Source organism: Gadus macrocephalus, chromosome 2 (genome assembly GCF_031168955.1).
Source record: "Gadus macrocephalus chromosome 2, ASM3116895v1".
In the NCBI taxonomy this organism is placed as follows: Eukaryota; Metazoa; Chordata; class Actinopteri; order Gadiformes; family Gadidae; genus Gadus; species Gadus macrocephalus.
Genome location: NC_082383.1, coordinates 15,542,726 through 15,562,857, shown reverse-complemented (window position 1 = coordinate 15,562,857; position 20,132 = coordinate 15,542,726). Strand labels below are relative to the sequence as shown.

Here is a 20,132-nt window from a genome sequence, read left to right as displayed (position 1 = left end):
TGCTTCACGAACCACCTCCAGAACGGATGCTTGTTTACATTGTGTCTCTTTTCGGGATATTGTTCCGAATACCCCTATGTATTTGTGACATTTGTTCTGTCAGGCAGACTGTATTGCGCCCTTACCTCTAGGTGGGGTCATTTTCCCACATAATGCTCATCCCACCGGCTGTCGGTATTGCCGATTTCCGAGACGGTCGTCATGTAGCCCCCTGGCCGATTACGTCCATCCGGCAGAATTAGTTTACCGAGTCCCATTATGCTTGACACCCACGTTGCTGCTCGCAGCTATATTTCAAACGTACTTTTAATGTCTGGTGATACAGTCAGACCGCCCCATATAGCTAATAAAATATTTCCCATGGCAACATCAGAAATTGGCCGCCATGTTTATAGTTGTCTACATCAACATTACATATCCACAGGCCACAAATTATGTCCAATCATCATGAACCTTTCTCTATATGATCTAAGCCCAACAGCTTTTTCTAATTCAAAACCGTTTGGCCTTGACAGCCAATCAAACTTGACGGCAAAGCCGCCAAACAGGGAGTAAGCCTGTTCTCAGCAACTCTTTAACCTATCATAGCCAAACTTGCTAGATTATGTCTAATCATCAGGAACATTGCCATATTTGATCTTCAGAGCAAGCTGAACAAACCTGCCAAACAGCTTCTTCTAATTCCCAACCATTTGGCCGGGACAGCCAATCAAACTTGACGGCAAAGCCGCCTAACAGGAAGTAAGTCTGTTCTCAGCAACTCTTTAACATATCATAGCCAAACTTGCTGCATAGACTCGTGACATCATTCTGGGGACAGCCAAACAATTTTGTGATCTTTGACCTCAGGGGGACATCAAACAATGACTTTATTTACCATTCCGCCCACTTACAATATAAACTGCAATTCTTACTGGATTAGATGCTTCATGAACCACCTCAAGAACAGATGCTTGTTAACATTGTGTCTCTGTTAGGGATATTGTTCCGAATACCCTTATGTATTTGTGTCACTTGTTCTGTCGGGCAGACGATAATGCGCCCTTACCTCTAGGTAGGCAAATTTTTCCATTTGGTAAACATTGACGCGTGTTGAAAATGAGCCTCCCGACTCACTTCAACTTCGGGATGTAGCGGTTAGGACGCAATGAAGATCTCGAGTACGCCACAAAAATTCAGCCAGCAGCATAAATTAGGTGAGAAACTGTGATTTATTTTCCACGCCTGAAAAAGTGAAATGGCGAAGCCAAACAAAATACTTCGATAAACAAACCAAAAATCAGCCAGAGGGTTGCTCACTTGCAAAAGTTCCATTAACATGAGAATCACCGAACATGTAGGCTACCAGCCTAACAGCAAGCCGTCTCTCTATGCCTCCACCAACCCCCTTGAAAGCAAAAAATACCGGGCTTAAATAATGCCAACCAATTAACTAAATTGGTAGATACCAACTACCATTGGGGTTCACCGACCCAAGTAGCATAATACATATACATATAATACATATTTTATAATGAAATCATATCTGACCACACACTTCATTATACATCTTAACAGTTTGAAGGTTGATGATGAAGTTCACCATTGCAAAATGCAAAATACCATAATAATTAAACATAGCAAATAACGCCCCCCCCCCCCCCCCCCCCTTACAAACAGTCATGTTCCTGCATCCCAATCAGGCAATGATTGCATTTCCAGGTGCTCGTGTTGCCCGGGGTTCCAAATGCTTGGGGACCCAGGAAGTGGGTGTGGCTGTCAGTGTCTGTTTGTGTCATGCAAAATGTATGGGTTAACGACAGAGAATGGGTTATCGAGCATATCGGCTGGTACCTAACCGATTGCAAGGATGTTTACATGCAAGTAACTGAAAGGTTTTGTTGTGATGATCAATATGTCTCATGACGAGACGTGGTTTCCGGCACCGTGCGTAATACTCAACATAAACAGATGTGTGAATGCGTGTGTGCGTGTTGATCAGTTTACGTGTTGCGGGTAGTGTCATATGTACGTGAAAAGGAGGGGCTACCTTTTCACACGCGTACTCGCATAATGCTGTAGTTTATTCCACCAGCTGTCGTTATTACCGATTACCGAGACGGTCGTCATGTAGCCACCTAACCGATTACATCCGTCCGATTACCAATACTGTCGTCATGTAGTCTCCTAGCTGATTACGTCCGTCCGATTACCGATACGGTCTTCATGTAGCCACCCAGCTGATTACGTCCGCCAGGCAGAATTAGTTTACCGATTACCGAGACGGTCGTCATGTAGCCACCCAGCTGATTACGTCCATCTGGCAGAATTAGTTTACAGATTACCGAGACGGTCGTCAAGTAGCCACCTAGCCGATTACGTCCATCCGATTACCAATACGGTCGTCATGTAGCCACCTAGCCGATTATGTCAGTCCGATTACCGATGCGGTCGTCATGTAGCCACTGTTGTAGCATTAATAATAACAACTTATCTAATTCACTTCAACTAGCTATAAGCAAGAGAAATCGGGGAGTCCAGGTCAAGTATAGATGGAGAGTTTATTGCCACCCGCAAACGAGAGACAACAAAGCCGAATGGTATCCTCGAATACACACTACCGAACGAATCCCGGACAGCTCCTTATATCCCAGATTCTTACACAATACAAAGTTGGACTTTCCTCAAATATAGAATTTCCCATCAGGGTCATACTGTGTGGATGTCAGCATTCTCTTATGTCTTCTGAGTCCCAATGTGACCTTAGAACATATATTATCCTTATACAAACAGAGATGATGCACACGTGTGAATGTAAGCATTGTCTTCAGAGAGTACATCAAAATGGGAGTAGACTGGACTCTCTGACTGATGTGCCACATGGCCCATCAGATGGGAATGAACTGGACTTACTCACTGGTGTCACATGGCACATAACATCTAGGCTAAAGGTGATCAGCTCTTTTCCACCATTAAAGTATATATATGATATGTAGGCCTAATAATAATCATAGTTTAACATAGAATGTAAGGTTAATTTCTACCACACCACCCAGCCGATTACGTCTGTCTGGCAGAATTAGTTTACCGATTACCGAGGCATCCGTCATGTAGCCACCCATTCCAAAAGCCGTCGTTATTACCGATTATCGAGACGGTCGTCATGTAGCCACCTGGCCGATTACGTCCATCCGATTACCGATACGGTCGTCATGTAGCCACCCAGCCGATTACGTCCATCCGGCAGAATTAGTTTACCGATTACCGATACGGTCGTCATGTAGCCACCCAGCCGATTACGACCGTCTGGCAGAATTAGCTTATCGAGTCCCATTATGCTTAATACCCACATTGCTGCTCGCAGCTATACTTCTTATTCTTGTCTGTCCACAAGTTTTTGAATGTGGTTCTGCAAAATTAACCAATACTAAATATTACAACCGTAGTTTGTATCGCAAACTAATCACTATTTAATTAATCATATATGATGGGCCATTTTAATACATTCACAGGACTTTATATTGCCGTGTGATGTCAGCCTTGAATTTATCTGACCTGTTGCCACATTCTGGTGATTGATGCTACTGAGTGCATTGTGGTCTGAGTTTGGCTCTGTGCGATGAGTAGAGACGTCTGAGCCTGGCAACGGCCTGAGGAGAAACTGTTCGATGAACGATCGCCATGGCAACAGGGAGGGTCTGTGCTTTCTCGATGGCTGCCTGGCTATTTGGCAAAGGAGCAGCTGACATGCATCAGTATCGGCATTATTTGCATGAATGTATCGGAGAACACGCACAAGCAAGGCAAAAGGCCACAAACTGTGTTTCTTTCCACAATTTATTCACTGGTTCTTATAATCAGAAGCGATTCATACAGCAAGCTCAGTTACAGGTCAGTAAGGATCATCTTGCTCAAGGGGTTGGACTTGTAGATGGTGGTCCTTGCAGGGGATCGAACCGAGCAAATTTCTGCTCACAGACAGAAACACTCTGGGAACTATACGTTTCACCCTATCCCTGTATTCGAGCGCACAGGGATTATATTTATCCGGCCTGATTGGTAGCTCATTACCTTCTCCCGATTGTGTCGGCACTCTGGAATTATTTCACCCTTTGTTATTGAATCATTACTTCCATTCTTTATAGGAAGTAGGTGAGAGAATGTAATTGGTAACTAGAACTGCAAGCAGTTATGCAGGGGTCCAAGAAGTGTGCATTTCGCCGGCACAACGCAACAAGAAATGTGCATTTCGCCGGCACAACGCGAAGCATGTGTTCAAAACGCTACCCTGAACCTGTGGATACAAAGGATTTGACTGTGGTAGGAGTAGCGAGAAGTCAGTTTTTGGACTCTGGGAGGTTCGGTGTGGGAGTTATTGCCCCAAACGCGTATTCCTTGGTATAGCGCCACCTAGGGACCGGCGTGTCTGGATTTGGTTATCTGAGTAGCGGTGCCGGACCTGGATCTAGTCATGTAATTGGCGCGTGTGCACCATTTACGGTTTGGGCTGTAGTACCACTTTCAGGGCGGGAAGAAGAACAAGAAATGTGCATTTCGCCGGCACAACGCGAAGCATGTGTTCAAAACGCTACCCTGAACCTGTGGATACAAAGGATTTGACTGTGGTAGGAGTAGCGAGAAGTCAGTGTAGCGTTTTCGCGGCGGAATTTTGTAGAAGATATACAATTTCCTCGTTTATTGCGCCCCCTAATGGCGAAATTTTCCGAATTTTTCATCGAACGACATTAAGGTTAGCACCGACATGTGTGTAAAATTTGGACTCGATCCGATGTCTACTTTTAGATTTTTTTGGATTTTTGATTTTCCACGTCTAATTTAGCTAATATACCAATATTCCAAACGCTACCGTTTCGTCGTCGAAGGTCGGATCAAAAAAGTGTTCGAATTTTATTTTTTGTGTGCGTCTGACGATGTCGTGTGCAAAGTTTGGTGTTGATTGGTCAAGAAATGTGGGAGGAGTAGGGAAAAGACAGTTTTGCGGTTTTCGCGATTTAGCGAAAAATATTCATAGACGCAAATGGGCGTGGCCTAGGCCAAAAGATGCAGCAGACTCCAGTGCATCTGTGTGTACAAGTTTTTGGACTCTGGGAGGTTCGGTGTGGGAGTTATAGCCCCAAACGCGTATTCCTTGGTATAGCGCCACCTAGTGGCCGGCGTGTCTGGATTTTGTCGTCTGCCGTCACCTCACGGACCTGGATCTAGTCATGCAATTGGCGTGTCGGCACCATTTACGGTTTGGGCTGTGGTACCACTTCTAGGGAAGGAAGTATAGGAAGAAATAAAAATCCTTACAAAAACAATAGGGATCCAACCTGTTGGCTTGGACCCCTAAAAATCCTTACAAAAACAATAGGGATCCAACCTGTTGGCTTGGACCCCTAATAAAGTGCTACAAAGAAGGTATTATTAGGTGCAAATACCTGAAAGATTGCAGTTAAAGTGGTCATTACTATTTGGAGGCTAGAATGTGATGACCGAGCACCCCTCTTGGTTCGTGTGTGTGTGTGTGTGTGTGTGTGTGTGTGTGTGTGTGTGTGTGCGTGCGTGCGTGCGTGCGTGCGTGCGTGCGTGCGTGCGTGCGTGCGTGCGTGCGTGCGTGCGTGCGTGCGTGCGTGCGTGCGTGCGTGTGTGTGTGTGCGTTTGTGTGTGAGAGTGCAATCGAGTTACAGAAGCCTCATGCGTTATTCGCAGGGGGATTTAGCGGGAAGTAAAATGGCGTTTGTCATCCATGTGCATTCTCACCTTCTATTTTAAAAAACCCACAGTGAATGACTCACCTCCTCTTCAGCTCCGGCACATTCAGCTGTCCCACATTCTTCCATGTGCCTCCCACCACCGTCACCCCGCCTGTCACCTATGACAACAGCCAGCCGAGAACAAGTGGGATTGTTATGTAAAGAGAGAAGAAGAGAACACAGAAAAAAACATTTTTGAACTTGCCTGCCTCTCCATTTTTTGTCCTCCACGCCTACCTTTGCTCCTACTCTCTACTTCTTCTCTTATTCTCTCTCTCTCTCTCTCTCTCTCTCTCTCTCTCTCTCTCTCTCTCTCTCTCTCTCTCTCTCTCTCTCTCCATGCTGTGTTCTGCTGATGTTATGGACGACAGATCAAATCAAGTCAAATTTATGGTTGCGCAGCCCGGTATTAAAAACAGTCAATCTAACATAAATCCAACATGAAATCCAACATACAAGACAGGACACATATACAGCAAGCAATACAATACAGTACAGTGACAGTCAAGTTAAATTCAAGATCACTTCATGTGAAGACCAAAGACAAGGTAATTACTGAGTGCAGAAAAGGCTTAGTGCAATCATTTGTGCAAATTCAGCCTTCTAATGCAGTGAAAACATAAGTATGTTATTTTTTTACCTTTTGAGCTGTCTATCTTCTACCTGAAGGTAGAAGCTCAAACTCCCTCTGCAGGGTGTGGTCAGTTCAGACAATATGATATGGGCCTTCCTTCTGATCATAAAGGTCACTAAGCTATGCTTATATATACCTTTTCTGGCCACTCTGACAAGACGAGCCAGCCTATTCTTTAGGGCCTGATTCAGGCCCACTAAAAGTGCTGTAGAACAGAGTAATCATTTTGGTGCAAGCCTTAAATAGTTATTTAAGTAGTAAAAATATTTGTGTACCTTCTAAGAAATGGCATCTGCATTAGCCTGCAAGCACAACCTGCTGTCTAACAGAGTACCATTATATTCTTAGTTCTCCACGAAATTCATCTCAATTCCCTCCATCACCGGGAGTTTTGGGATGGGTGCTGATTTCCTAAAATCATTAATCTTGTCCTTGGTTTTTAAACATTAATTTCAAGCAAAGACTCCACCATGACACAATGTCATTAACGACCGGTCCATGATCTAGTTCCTCCCTCTTCAGCAGACTAACTATGGCCGAGTCGTATGCAAACTTTATGTACATGGTTGGTAATATTCTAATCTGTGTTTTGATTTCCCTTCCGCTCTCAATTTCTCTCTATCTCTTTTTCCTTATCACACTTCCAACCGCATCCATGGAAATTCATGAGACAAATCTCAACTACATTGCCATTCAATTTACATCATGGCATGGCTTGGCTTGATGCTTTGTTTCTTTTACAGGTGGATGTTCAATGGGACTAAGCAGGTGGTTATTTTTGTTCCAAGAAAGGGACATTTTGTTTGCCGGTTCTTTAGAGGATCATATGGGATTGAAGTTAGTGAGAAATCATGACAAAGGGGAAGTACATCTAATGCTTCTGAAATTGTTCCACCCATTTACAGCAATTTATTTTACAATCAACCTAAGAACTATAAGGCTGAACGAATCACGAACGATTCCTTTTTAGTGAATAATACAGAACATAAGGAACTTAATAAATTAATGAAATCACATATTAAATCGCAATCGCAATATTGGTTAAAATTATCGGGATTAGATTATTTCCCCAAATCATTCAGCCCTACCAAGAACCAACACTTGAAGAGATACTTGGCAAACACCTTGCATGTGCCATAGAGCTTTGGTTTGTAGGTCATCCCTCTTGAAGAACAGAACCAGGTCACTTATCTTTCCAAATGACTACAATATGTTGATCACTAGTATAGTCTATATGTGTTCATCAGGAGTGAAATTCACTTGGAGTGAAATTCACTTGGGTTGATCATCAGTACAGTCCACGTGTTGATCACCTGTATAGCCCTGGGGCCGTACTCACAAAGCATTTTATCTTACCGCTAGGAGTGCTCCTAACTCGCGCTAAAACATTTTACGTAGGAGTTTTTTCTTAAAAGTTATTCACAAAGCCGCTGAGACCTAATCTTACTAAGGATAAATCACAAAGAGTGAACTAAGAGTGACGCGCCGTTGATATGGATTACGTCAATTCTCAAGCACGAGTTTAGAAGCAGTCAGTTCGGTGATTGGTTGTTCAGACGAGCCCACTGAATCACCGAAAAACAAGGAAATAGCCTAGGCTAGAAATGAATTCCTATTAAGTAGTTATAGTGCAGTTAGCAGAATACACGCATGATGACAATTTTGTGCAGACCACGATCATGACGTTGTAGCCTGCACGTTCAAGAGAGAGAGAAAGCAAACAAAAAAATACGTAAAATTTAAAAGAAAATAAATGTTATGAACTACACAAGTGTTGACTGATTTGTGCCAAGGTGTTTACCTAAAATGTGTTTTCAAAGTGATCCCTAAATGCCAGTCCACTCGGTTCCACACGGCCAAATTCATTGTCATGTTGATCGCCATCATCATCATCATCATCATCATCATCATCATCATCATCATCATCATCATCATCGTTTGGCTGTGGAATGTTCCTCCGCTTGCAGAGGTTGTGTAGAATGGCACATGCAGTAATGATGTGCTTGCCCTCTCTGGGGTGAGGCGTATTTCGCCGTGGAGGACATGAACCGACGTTTCATCTGCCCAATTCCTCTCTCCACAACATTTCGTGTATGTTTGTGTGCTCTAGCATATATGGAAGAAATCAGTAAACAATAATAAATATGGATTCAACAAATAAAAGGCGTCAAAGAGCCAATACGATGTGTTTTACACGTAGGACTAAGCGTAATATGCGTAATCACTTACATGTTATACTTTAACTGTGCTCCCGGTTGTGGAATGAGGTAGGGTGTCTAGAGCCACGTCTTGCATGGATAGTCACTGTCTCCCAGCAAGTGACACCCAACTGGTACATCTCAAAAAGCTGCCTCAGACCGCTCTCCATTAAAATGCGCGAATCATGGGTAGCTGAAGATCCAGGCCACTTTGCAACAACATCCAGTAGGCTATGTTAAAATTTGCATCAAAAACAACCTGCGTGTTGATGGAATGCACTTTCTTCCATTGACGAACACGTCCTCGTCTTTTGATGGCGCAATTATTTTTATGTGCGTCCCGTCAATAGCACCGACCACACCGGGCATACCTGCAATTGCCATGAAGTTGGCTTTGATCCTGTGTAATTGTTGAATGTCCAAAGGAAAGTTTATGGCACGGCTGACTGATGGTTGCGATAATTTTAAATCGTCGGCATTGCAAAGTTGCATTTCCCCTGTTGCTAAATAACGTAGTGTGGCCAAACATTTTATTTCGGGACTAATCTGATTATTCCTGTTAGTCGGGGATGTTATTGCATTGCGATTAACTCCACAACAAGTTTAATACCCTAACATTTCGTCTCGCAGGCATTTACGATTCTTTGTGAATAGGTCTTAATGAGTTAGGACTCGGAGTCCTCTTGAGGACTTTTAAGCTCTCCTAGACTTAGGTGCTACTTTTAGGCCTAAAATACTTTGTGAATTGCTCTTAGTGAGGAGTCCTAAATTTAAGAGTGACACGCCCATTATTTTTAGGAGTTACTCCTAAATTCGCCAGTTAGGACCTACTTTTAGCCCTAAAATCCTTTGTGAATACGGCCCCTGGTGTGTTGATCCCCAGTATAGCTAATTGTTAATCGCCAGTATAGCCCACATGTATTCATCACCAGTATAGTTTGCATGTGTTGATCCCCAGTTTAGTCCACAATTGTTCATCAGAGATACAGTCAAAATGTGTTCATCATGATTATAGTGCACAAGTGTAGATCACCATTGTAGTCCCAGGTGTTGATCACCGTACGTCCACACCAGGAGCGACCAAAGACGCTTTGGTCGCTCACAAAGTTTCGCTGCAAATATTTCTGTTCGCTTTGGTCGCTCAAGTCGCTCATGACGTACAATTCAATTATGCTGACGCATTTAAAGGAGCCATCTGCTTTTAGTACAGACAGCCATATCAAAGAGTTAACTCCCATACACTTTGGCCATATTGCCGAGACGGTTTTGCTTGTTGGATAAAGTGCTTCGACAACAGTGATTCCCCCCAATATAAAAAAACTCCTAAAATGTAGGCTAATTACAACCGAGAACGAAAAACCCTGCGTGCTGTAGTAGGCTAGTTAACATATGTTTCACTGATCTCCATCTGCACTCATTCGTCGCACTCAAAACAAATAGACATTGGCGCACGTGGCTAATTTGCATACGTGCACAGGACTGGTTGGCTCCGCAAAGCAAATAATGGAACATATCTATCTATCTATCAACGCGTGTCTATTTTTAATGTGATGTATTGTGTGTATGTCCAGTCAGACTTGTTCTGTGTGGTCTTGTAGGCTACTGTCCTGTGTGGGCCGAACCACCTAAATGGATTCCCGACGATTTGTGTCGTTTGGTATTAATAAAGACTTGACTAGGCTATCTATCTATCTAGACTATTTAATTAAGAATTATTCACCTCAGGCTCCGTGAATAGTGGGGAATAGAGGGATAAAAGACAAGAGATATATTGTCATTTATCCCTCGTCTTGTCGATTAGTTTGTTTATGTGACGATTTCAAAAACTTTTTGGGTTTTGTTTAAAGCATGCTGCACGCGATTGGTTGGTTAGATTGGTGGCATGGAAAGCAAATGAAAATGATTCCCGCTTAAATACGAACGTTCTAGATGTATAAATACTCCCGCTTATCATCACTTGGTATCCAAACCACTATGGCGTTTCGATCTCTGAACTGAAAAAGGGTTGGGTCGTACAACACCGGGTGCCCAGTTACAGCCGCGATTAATACTTCAGCCATTTTGTTCAGTGAGTGAATAAAGGTAGGTAGGAACCAAAGTGCCTGCCGGTGTTCCTTATGATCCACGCAAGCGAAGAGCGTCTACATTCCGATTGGCTGTCAGTGTTTGGCCGCTGAAGCGCGTCATAGTCATTTGCATAAAGTTAAAACGTTTTCAACTTTTTTTTGACGCTCTGGTCGCTCAACTTTGGCCGCTGGTAGCGTTGGTCGCTTTGGTCGCTTTGGTCGCTCTTGCCCATAGAAAGTGAATGACTTCCGGCGATTTGGTCGCTCAATTCGCTTCTGGTGTGGACGTACAGTAACCCCTCTATGGTGATCACCAGCATGTGTGTTGATCATCAGTATAGCCTATGTGGGTTGACCACCAGTAAAGCCCTCATGTGTTGATCAACAGTGTAATCCTGGTGGGTTGATCCCAAGTATAGCCCATGTGTGCTGATCAACAGTATAGCCAACATGTTTTGATCAACATCATAGCCGACGTGTTTGACTGTGATGGTCCGTGTCTCCCCAGGGCTCTGCAGACTCCTACACCAGTAGGCCATCGGACTCGGACGTGTCCCTGGAAGAAGACCCCGAGGCGCTGCGGAAGGAGGCGGACAGGCAGGCCCTTGCCACTCTCGAGAAGGCCAAGGTCAGAGGCCGAGCCTGAGCGAATCACAACCAATCACCTCCTCGCTCATTCTGTCTGGTGGGCTTCCTGTCCGGATCTTGACAGCCGGCTGCCGACATGGCTTGGCGATAGGGTTGCCGCGGTGTGGACATTTTCACGCTCGTGTAATACGAGTTGACACGAGTAATACGCTTGTGTCAACACCGGTATTACCGGTATAAACGGTATTAACTTTGAAACTATGGGTCAACCGCCATCTTCTCCGTCAACTTTCCTCTCACACTCGGTGACAGCGGCTGGCAGCGTGCCAATTCTCGGCGTCTTATAACGTTCTATATAATAGTATAATATAATTTTATATATCATAATATCACGGCCAAAAGCTCTGTGCGCCTCCGCATGGCCGTAGTGCGGGGAGCTCACGTAGGGATTGGGCTTTGCGGGGTTTGTTTACCGGCGTTGCTATGGTTACCGGTCTTGTAAGGAAGCACGTCAATTCTCGGCGCGACAAATTTCCCGCACAGAGCAGAACTGTGGCCTATTCTACACATTGTAATTTTCTTAATTATAATTATATTATTCATTTTTGCTGAAAAAAACTCGGTGTTGCCGGTGTGCAACGCCGAGTAAACGGTGTTGGCCTCAACACCGGCAACACCGGTAATACCGTATACCACGGCAACCCTACTTGGCGATGTGGATTTTGGGAACGAATACAATAGACTATCGTATTTCAAATTCAAACTGAAACAGTGTTATGGAGGGTCCTTACATTCAAACCTCCTATGTCAATCATTTGATGGTATAGCATTTCTTAGTATCAAGGGTATCATGATATGGCATTGTTTTCCCTCATGGCGATACAATAGCAAATAAGAAGACAATAAAACAATTATATTGATTTCTAGCCCAGCCCTAGATGCAAAAGATTCAGAACTGTCTAATTTATTATTAAAGGGGACTTATTATACCACCAGGTGTGAGTGTGATTAGCCTTACAAGCCGTTTCGAAAATCGGCCTAATATGACATCACTAGTGGGTGTGTCCACCTAGATCTGTGCTGGATAGATGAGCAATGTTTACTTCAGTCCACTGGGTAGGCTGGTAGATAGATCTATCCAGCACAGATCTAGGTGGACACACCCACTAGTGATGTCATATTAGGCAGATTTTCGAAACGGCTTGTAAGGCTAATCACACTCACACCTGGTGGTATAATAAGTCCCCTTTAAATAGCAATAATGAAAGCTGGATATGTCAGGATTGGGGCAGCAGTTAATCGTTCGATTTATCTGATTGTTTGGGTATTCTCTGATTGCCACCATATCTACCTTGACCCCCATAATGGTCCGCACAGACCAAACCCGTGGCTTTTGCTGTGAGAACAAACGTTGGATACAACTCGGGGCCCAACGATGAAGTTCCTGTGCAGGGCATGGCCATATCCTTCGAAGCCAAAGACTTCCTGCATATCAAAGAGGTGAGCTTCTTCCCAGCCAAAACAACTGTGGGTGTGTGTGTGTGTGTGTGTGTGTGTGTGTGTGTGTGTGTGTGTGTGTGTGTGTGTGTGTGTGTGTGTGTGTGTGTGTGTGTGTGTTTGCACAACTGCGAGTGTGTGTGCAGACTGCAGTCAAGCCAGCCGACCCATCGAGATCGGCAGTCAAGCCAGCCGACCCAGTTTTTTGCTGTACCTGTTTATACTAGCCATTACGGTAATAGCGTCTCAGAACTAGTTATAAATAATAAAAGCATTCGTCGGGTACATACAAAAAGACAGTCAATAAAAACAAATACTATCAAAGGAAGTGTACGGCCGTTGTGATATTTACTTTCAAAATAAAAGCCCACCAAATATGAGACATATTACATATGATTTTGGATTCAATTTAAAAGGAAACTCCCAGTTATTCCAGACTCATTCCACTTCAGGGTCACAGTTTAACACCCCATAGTGTCACCCAAGAAGTTTCAGGATATTCTGATGTGTAGTTTCAAATGAAAAGCCCTCTAGATATTGAAATATGAGACATTAGATATGAATTTGGATTACATTTAAAAGGAAACGCCCTGTTATTCCAGACTCATTCTGCGTCAAGGTCATAGTTCACAACCCCATAGTGATACCCACGAAGTTTCAGGATATTCTGATTTGTAGTTTCAAATTAAAAGCCCACTAGATATTGAAATATGAGAGTTATTACATATTTTTTTGGATTCAATTTAAAAGGAAACTCCCTGTTATTCCAGACTCATTCCACTTCACGGTCACAGTTTACGACCCTATAGTGTCACCCAAGAAGTTTCAGGATATTCTGATTTGTAGTTTCAAATTAAAAGCCCACTAGATATTGAAATATGAGAATTATTACATATTTTTTTGGTTTCGATTTAAAAGAAAATGCCCTGTTATTCCAGGCTCATTTAACTTCAGGGCGATAATTCAAGACCCCATAAGGTCACCCAAGAAGTTTCAGGACATTCTGATGTGTAGTTTCAAATTAAAAGCCCACTAGATATTGAAATATGAGACTTATTACATATAGTTTGAAACTACACATCAGAATATCCTGAAACTTCTTGGGTGACACTATGGGGTCGTAAACTGTGACCCTGAAGTGGAATGAGTCTGGAATAACAGGGCGTTTCCTTCTAATGTCTCAATAGACATTAGAAGGACCGACAGATATCTAGTGGGCTTTTAATTTAAAACTACACATCAGAATATCCTGAAACTTCTTGGGTATTGCTATGGGGTTGTGAACTATGACCCTGACGTGGAATGAGTCTGGAATAACAGGGCGTTTCCTTTTAAATTTAATCCAAATTCACATCTAAATCATACCTAATGTCTCATATTTCAATATCTAGTGGACTTTTAATTTGAAACAACACATCAGAATGTCCTGAAACTGTTTGGGAGACACTATGGGGTCGTGAACTATGACCCTGAAGTGGAATGAGTCCGGAATAACAGGGCGTTTCCTTTTAAATGTAATCCAAAATAATATGTAATATGTCTCATATTTCAATATCTAGTGGGCTTTTAGTTTGAAACTAAACATCAGAATATCCTGAAACTGTTTGGGAGACACTATGGGGTCTTGAACTATGACCCTCAAGTGGAATGAGTCTAGAATAACAGGGCGTTTCATTTTAAATGTAATCCAAATTCATATGTAATAAGTCTCATATTTCAATTTCTAGTGGGCTTTTAATTTGAAATTACACATCAGAATATCCTGAAACTTCTTGGGTGACACTATGGGGTTGTGAACTATGACCGTGACGTGGAATGAGTCTGGAATAAAAGGGCGTTTCCTTTTAAATGTAATCCAAAATCATATCTAATATGGCTCATATTTCAATATCTAGTGGGCTTTTAATTTGAAACTACACATCAGAATGTCCTAAAACTGTTTGGGAGACACTATGGGGTCGTGACCTATGACCCTCAAGGGGAATGAGTCTGGAATAACAGGGCGTTTCATTTTAAATTTAATCCAAATTCATCTGTAATAAGTCTCATATTTCAATTTCTAGTGGGCTTTTAATTTGAAATTATACATCAGAATATCCTGAAACTTCTTGGGTGACACTATGGGGTCGTGAACTATGACCCTGATGTGAAATGAGTCTGGGATAACAGGGCGTTTCATTATAAATCTCCAATAAACTATTGGTATAAGCTTACATTTGTCAATTAGTTGGGCTTTTATTTTGCAAGTAAATATCACAACGTCCGTACATTTCCTTTGATAGTATTTGCTTTTAATGACTGTCTTTCGGTATGTACCAGACAAATGCTTTTATTTTGAAACTAGTTCTGACGCGCTGAGGCGCTATTACCGTAATGGCTAGTATATACAGGTACGGCAAAAAACTGGGTCGGCTGGCTTGACCGCTGATCTCGATGGGTCGGCTGGCTTGACCGCAGTGTGTGCAGGGGCGCAACTGCCTACTTTCTGGGGGGTATGCAGACACATAGCAGGCGCCCCCCCCACCCCCCCCCATTTGATCTGGGTACCAATTTGACCTAAAACACACTCTGATATTGAATGAAAAAAAATATTTTGAGTGCACCAGGACAGATATCCTGTGTTTTTTTTAGAGGCAGCCTTTCTAAGCTGCTCTGCCTGTTTAACAACCTTCCCGTTCTATGAGATCAAGGATACCCAGAAAATTTCCATTTCTAGGATTTCCTATAAGTGTGCATTTTGTCCCCCTCAGTGGCAGGTTTCTTTCTACAAGGAAGAGTATGCAGTCGATCACTCGGGTCAACAGGCTCTCTGCAATTCACTATCAATAGTTTTACCTAGGCATAAGCGGGATGCCAATTCCTTCCACATCAGATAAGCATTTATGTGGTAACCACTTGTTTCATGGTGCTTCAGTATCTTTGAAAGACACTGCCAGTTATTATACCCCACCACAAGGCGCGTGTCAGCAACTCTAGCTTCACCAAAAAGCTTACATGCAAAACAATAGACTCTGTTAGAACTGTTGGAGTACAGTAACCAATAGGGGTGTGAAAAATAATCGATTCTTCGATGCATCGCAATACTGTGTAGAACGATTCAGTCTCGATTCAGATACGATAATAATCTTTTTTTTTTTTTTTTTGTATTAACTTATTTACTTTTGGATTATTAACAGAGTTATAGAGTATCAACTTTATAACTCAGTTTTTACTGGGTCTGTTGACATAAAACAAAGAATTGCATAGAGATTGAAGTAAAACAAAATAACCACAAACACGTTCCTTTATTTTTCTTGCTATTATCCGTTATATTGTAGGCTCCATTCTGATCAGTACACAGTTGCAAGACAACAGTAACCTGTTGTTTTACTAGTAGTAGATTTAGCTAACCTGATTATTTACAAGCCTCCTCTTGATACACTGACATAAAAACGACTGTCTTTCAACCACTTTGAAAAGCTTTCTTTCATCCCTGCGCACCCTTTCTCCTTCCCAATCTTTCTTTTTCTATGTTGTGACCCTGAGGGCTTTCTTCTCTGCCTCTCCGTATTGAGGTACGTGTCATCAGATGACAATGCGGTTCAAATGAAGACACTCTGGCGCTCGCCTCCAGGGTGTGATTGAGGGGGCGCCCACTGGAGCGCCGTGTGGGGAGGAGGGGGGGAGGGAGGCGAAGGAGCGGGGGGGCGCCTTATCAGTGTCGTTCCTTCCTCTGTTATTGATCATCATATCATGTACACAAACGCTGTTAAATACAGAAAATGACGACTCAATTTTTTTTACTTCTATCGCTTTGGCGCCCCCTCTGGTGCGGCGCCCCTATGCGCCGCATATAGTGCATACCCACTTTTTGCGCCACTGTGTGTGTGTGTGTGTGTGTGTGTGTGTGTGTGTGTGTGTGTGTGTGTGTGTGTGTGTGTGTGTGTGTGTGTGTGTGTACGTGTGTGCACGAGGGCGAGCAAACAGAGGCAAAAATGCTTGTGGTTAAGGCAATTGTTACTGGTAGCTTTAGCATCTAGCATCGCATGCTGCCTTCCATAGAAGTACAACAACGACTGGTGGATTGGCCGGCTGGTGAAGGAGGGCTGCGAGGTAGGCTTCATTCCCAGCCCCGTCAAACTGGAGAACACCCGCCTGCTGCAGGAACAGAGGATGAGACAGAACCGACTCAGCTCCAGGTAACCTAAAGTACTTAACAGAGTAGGGGAAGTCATCCCACAGAGGACTCCTTTCAGAAACCAGGATCGTTCCACCTGTCGATACATTGCACAATTCAGTTTATTCTGATTGTTCTCGGTTGCTTCGACCCTTGAAGGACGAGCTCAGCAAGAACATTATTGCACTCAAACAATGTTATGTTGTTATATGTTATACTAATAAGCTGGTACATGAGATGATGCAATCAGCTGAGAGAAAATTCTGCCACCACAGTAAATCTGGAGGGAGCTCTAGCCTAGACGTCGCCACAGGGACCCGCAGACCCACCCCACCCGGCACAGGTGAGGTCACCCATACTGTTCAGTCACTTTGAAAGAGAGTGATAATCTATACAATCTGCATGCATACATTACCCTTGCACACACCCAAAACGTTGATGCAATTTTTTTTTTTTTCAAATCGTGTGTAGAATAGGTAGGTAGAATTCCGATACTTATTCACTGTTGTTATAACTTGTTCTCGCCTATCTTGTATAACTTAATCTCCATGCAGAGTTAATCATACGGTACAACCTGAGTAGATGACAGATTGAGGCAAAAGTGAGAGAGAACAAAGAGAGACTTGTGAGTGTACTCACAAAACCTGCATGCCCACATACATAGTACCTTTGAAAACACAACAATTAAAATTAGAAGCACAATACAGAACTCTTGCACAAGCACACTACTTGTGCATTCTTATTCATTCAATTTAAAATAACGATGCGATTCTAAATTCAAATGCTCGCTACATATCCAATAGATAATTTGAATGAATCCAGGCAATGGTTTATAAAATATTGTAATATTTTGACATGAATGTATATATTTTATTTTAAAATATTTCACTCAGATTGTGCATACTATTTGGGGATATTTGGAAACCCCAATTAAAAAAATGTCAGACCTCATTTACTTAGTATAAACCCTGATTTATGTAAAAAAAACTAAAAACGAATAGAATGGAAATGCTTTTTCAAATTGTACAATAAATCTATTGAATGCACTATAAAAAGATAAAGAAAGAGGTGATTAAATAATGAACATGTTAAACAACAACATCAAAACAATAAGAAATCTCAAAACAAAAAGGACACATAATAGTTACCCCACCCCCCCAGAACACCACAACTCACAGGTTTCCTGTAGACTGAACATTGGATACTTCTAGAACAACTAAGGAGTAAAACATTTTTTGGACTGTGCATGCTTGCGTTACAGCGTTTGAAAGTTTGGATGATGTTCAAGGTAGGCAGATAAATTGTATTTATTTGCTTACCTTGATTGTTATCAAAACTTTCAAACGCATCAGTGGGCTCCGACTCCGAACCATGCTCTGAACTCTCTCTGAACTTTTCACAAGCAACTGTATCAGGTGCAAGGTTATCAACTGTATCAGGTGCAAGGTTATCAACTGTATCAGGTGCAAGGTTATCAGCAAATTAACAATCATAGAATACTGCAGTGAGAACGTTGTAGGCAGATGTTACAGCTGTTACAGCTGTGGGCCTTAAACTCCTCTTCTGTCATTAAGAAATAAATACACTGTGGTCTAGTCTAGTGAGTAGACTAGACCACATCCATTTTTTTTTTTGATCACTAGTATCAACAGAAAGTAATGGAATGAGAGGGGAGAAAAATGGATTTGCCATGACATTTCTTGCGTATACATGAGAGTGTGAGATGGATGCTGAAAGTGTGAGTGACCCGCCAGATGCGTGAGAGTGGGCAACCCTGGTTTAAGAATGGTTCAAGCTAATATCAGCAGTAAGCTGGCATCAGCCAGGGAGCTAACTTGGAGCATAAATGCATTGCATAAAATGAATTAATCAATATCATGAACCAATTAGCATCATACCTACAATTTCATATGACATGTTTATCCAATAAATAAACTACCTAGCATAGTTAAAAATGATGAAACACACTGTCCTTACTATTAGAAACGACCACAGAGAGTTGAGCAGCGGCAGATCCCTAATATTCTCATGATTTTTACTGAGGATTTGAGACAAGGTGAGCTCAGATAGTGGCAACTTAATGTTATTCAAAGCAATCATTGTAGCCCTTCAGAATGAAAGGAACTAAATAACACTAACATTAAGTAGCCGGTTTTATTGTAAGTTAAGGCTATAAGCAGATTCAGAGGCTAATATCAATCATGTATAGTACATGCTTGTAGAGGGGTATGTCCATCAGCAGATAGTGAGCAAGAAGATGTGACAGAGGATGATGGAGGTGAAAAGAGTGAGGGAAATGAAGGCTACTCTAAGGGTGAGGAGAAGGAAGAGGCGAGGACAGAAGAGGAAGGGGAGAAAAGTGAGAGCACTGCAGACCAGCATTTGATGGACCCAGGACTATGGCCAGAGAAGCCTTACAGATCATTAGAGACACAGAATTGTTTGCAGACTGGCTTGTAAAGATGCAAAAGAGCAGACAAAACCCAAATGGCACCCAAAGTAATGGAAGGCCATCCATTCCCAAATTATCTTCAGTACGTAAATTCAGCCAATTGGCGTTAGAGGCGTTTTTCCTTTTTTTTATGCATGAGATACATGGATCAAGAGAGGAAGAGTGTCCACAAAGACTGCTTTTGTATTAACACCAGACTTTTGTGCTTGAGCCCTGACTGTCGGACAGAACAAGCCTCTCATTTACGCTATCAGGTGGTAGGGTAATGTGGTTCCTGCTATGGGACTCTGCTCTACCCAATAACTGAGCCCAAATGATCCACAATGTCAAGATTCAGGTATCAAGAAACTTATTTAAACCATATATTTTTTATGAACATAATACAAAAAGGGTCTGGGAATAGTTCATTGACGATATGCCATAGCTCTACTCATAGCTGAACCTCAATACCATTGGGGATATTATTCCTTTCCCCTGCGACACAACTCTTCATTCAACACATAATTTCCACTCTGGCTTTTTTGTCATTCAATTTTAATTTCTTCGTATCTTTCTGTGAAGCACACCAATGACCCAACCTGCAATAATTTGGTTCCGCCCCATGTTGCTGTACCATTTCTCTGGTGCTTAAAATGCACTTTGTCCTCTGTTGTTTGATATGTTCACGTAAAACCCGGTCAATGTAATCTCGGTAGCTCATTAGACTGTAATCTCAAAAAGTACACATTCTGTTTCTCTTTGCAGATCAGTCTGGCCTTGATCCTGTAGAAAGCATTTCCAAAAAAGGTTAAATTCTAGAACCAATC

The 20,132-nt window shown here is 42.4% G+C and overlaps 1 protein-coding gene across 9 annotated transcripts in view; it reads left to right on the top strand.

Annotated features, from left to right (window-relative positions):
- Positions 1–20,132, top strand: part of cacnb1 (calcium channel, voltage-dependent, beta 1 subunit) — a 55,010-nt gene that overhangs the window by 22,872 nt on the left and 12,006 nt on the right. For all 9 annotated transcript variants that reach the window (XM_060072784.1, XM_060072776.1, XM_060072769.1 and 6 more), the window contains 4 exons: positions 11,142–11,261; positions 12,599–12,721; positions 16,760–16,896; positions 17,150–17,217. In XM_060072784.1, the coding sequence (XP_059928767.1) occupies positions 11,142–11,261; positions 12,599–12,721; positions 16,760–16,896; positions 17,150–17,217 (448 nt within the window). The remainder of the gene's footprint in view (positions 1–11,141; positions 11,262–12,598; positions 12,722–16,759; positions 16,897–17,149; positions 17,218–20,132) is intronic.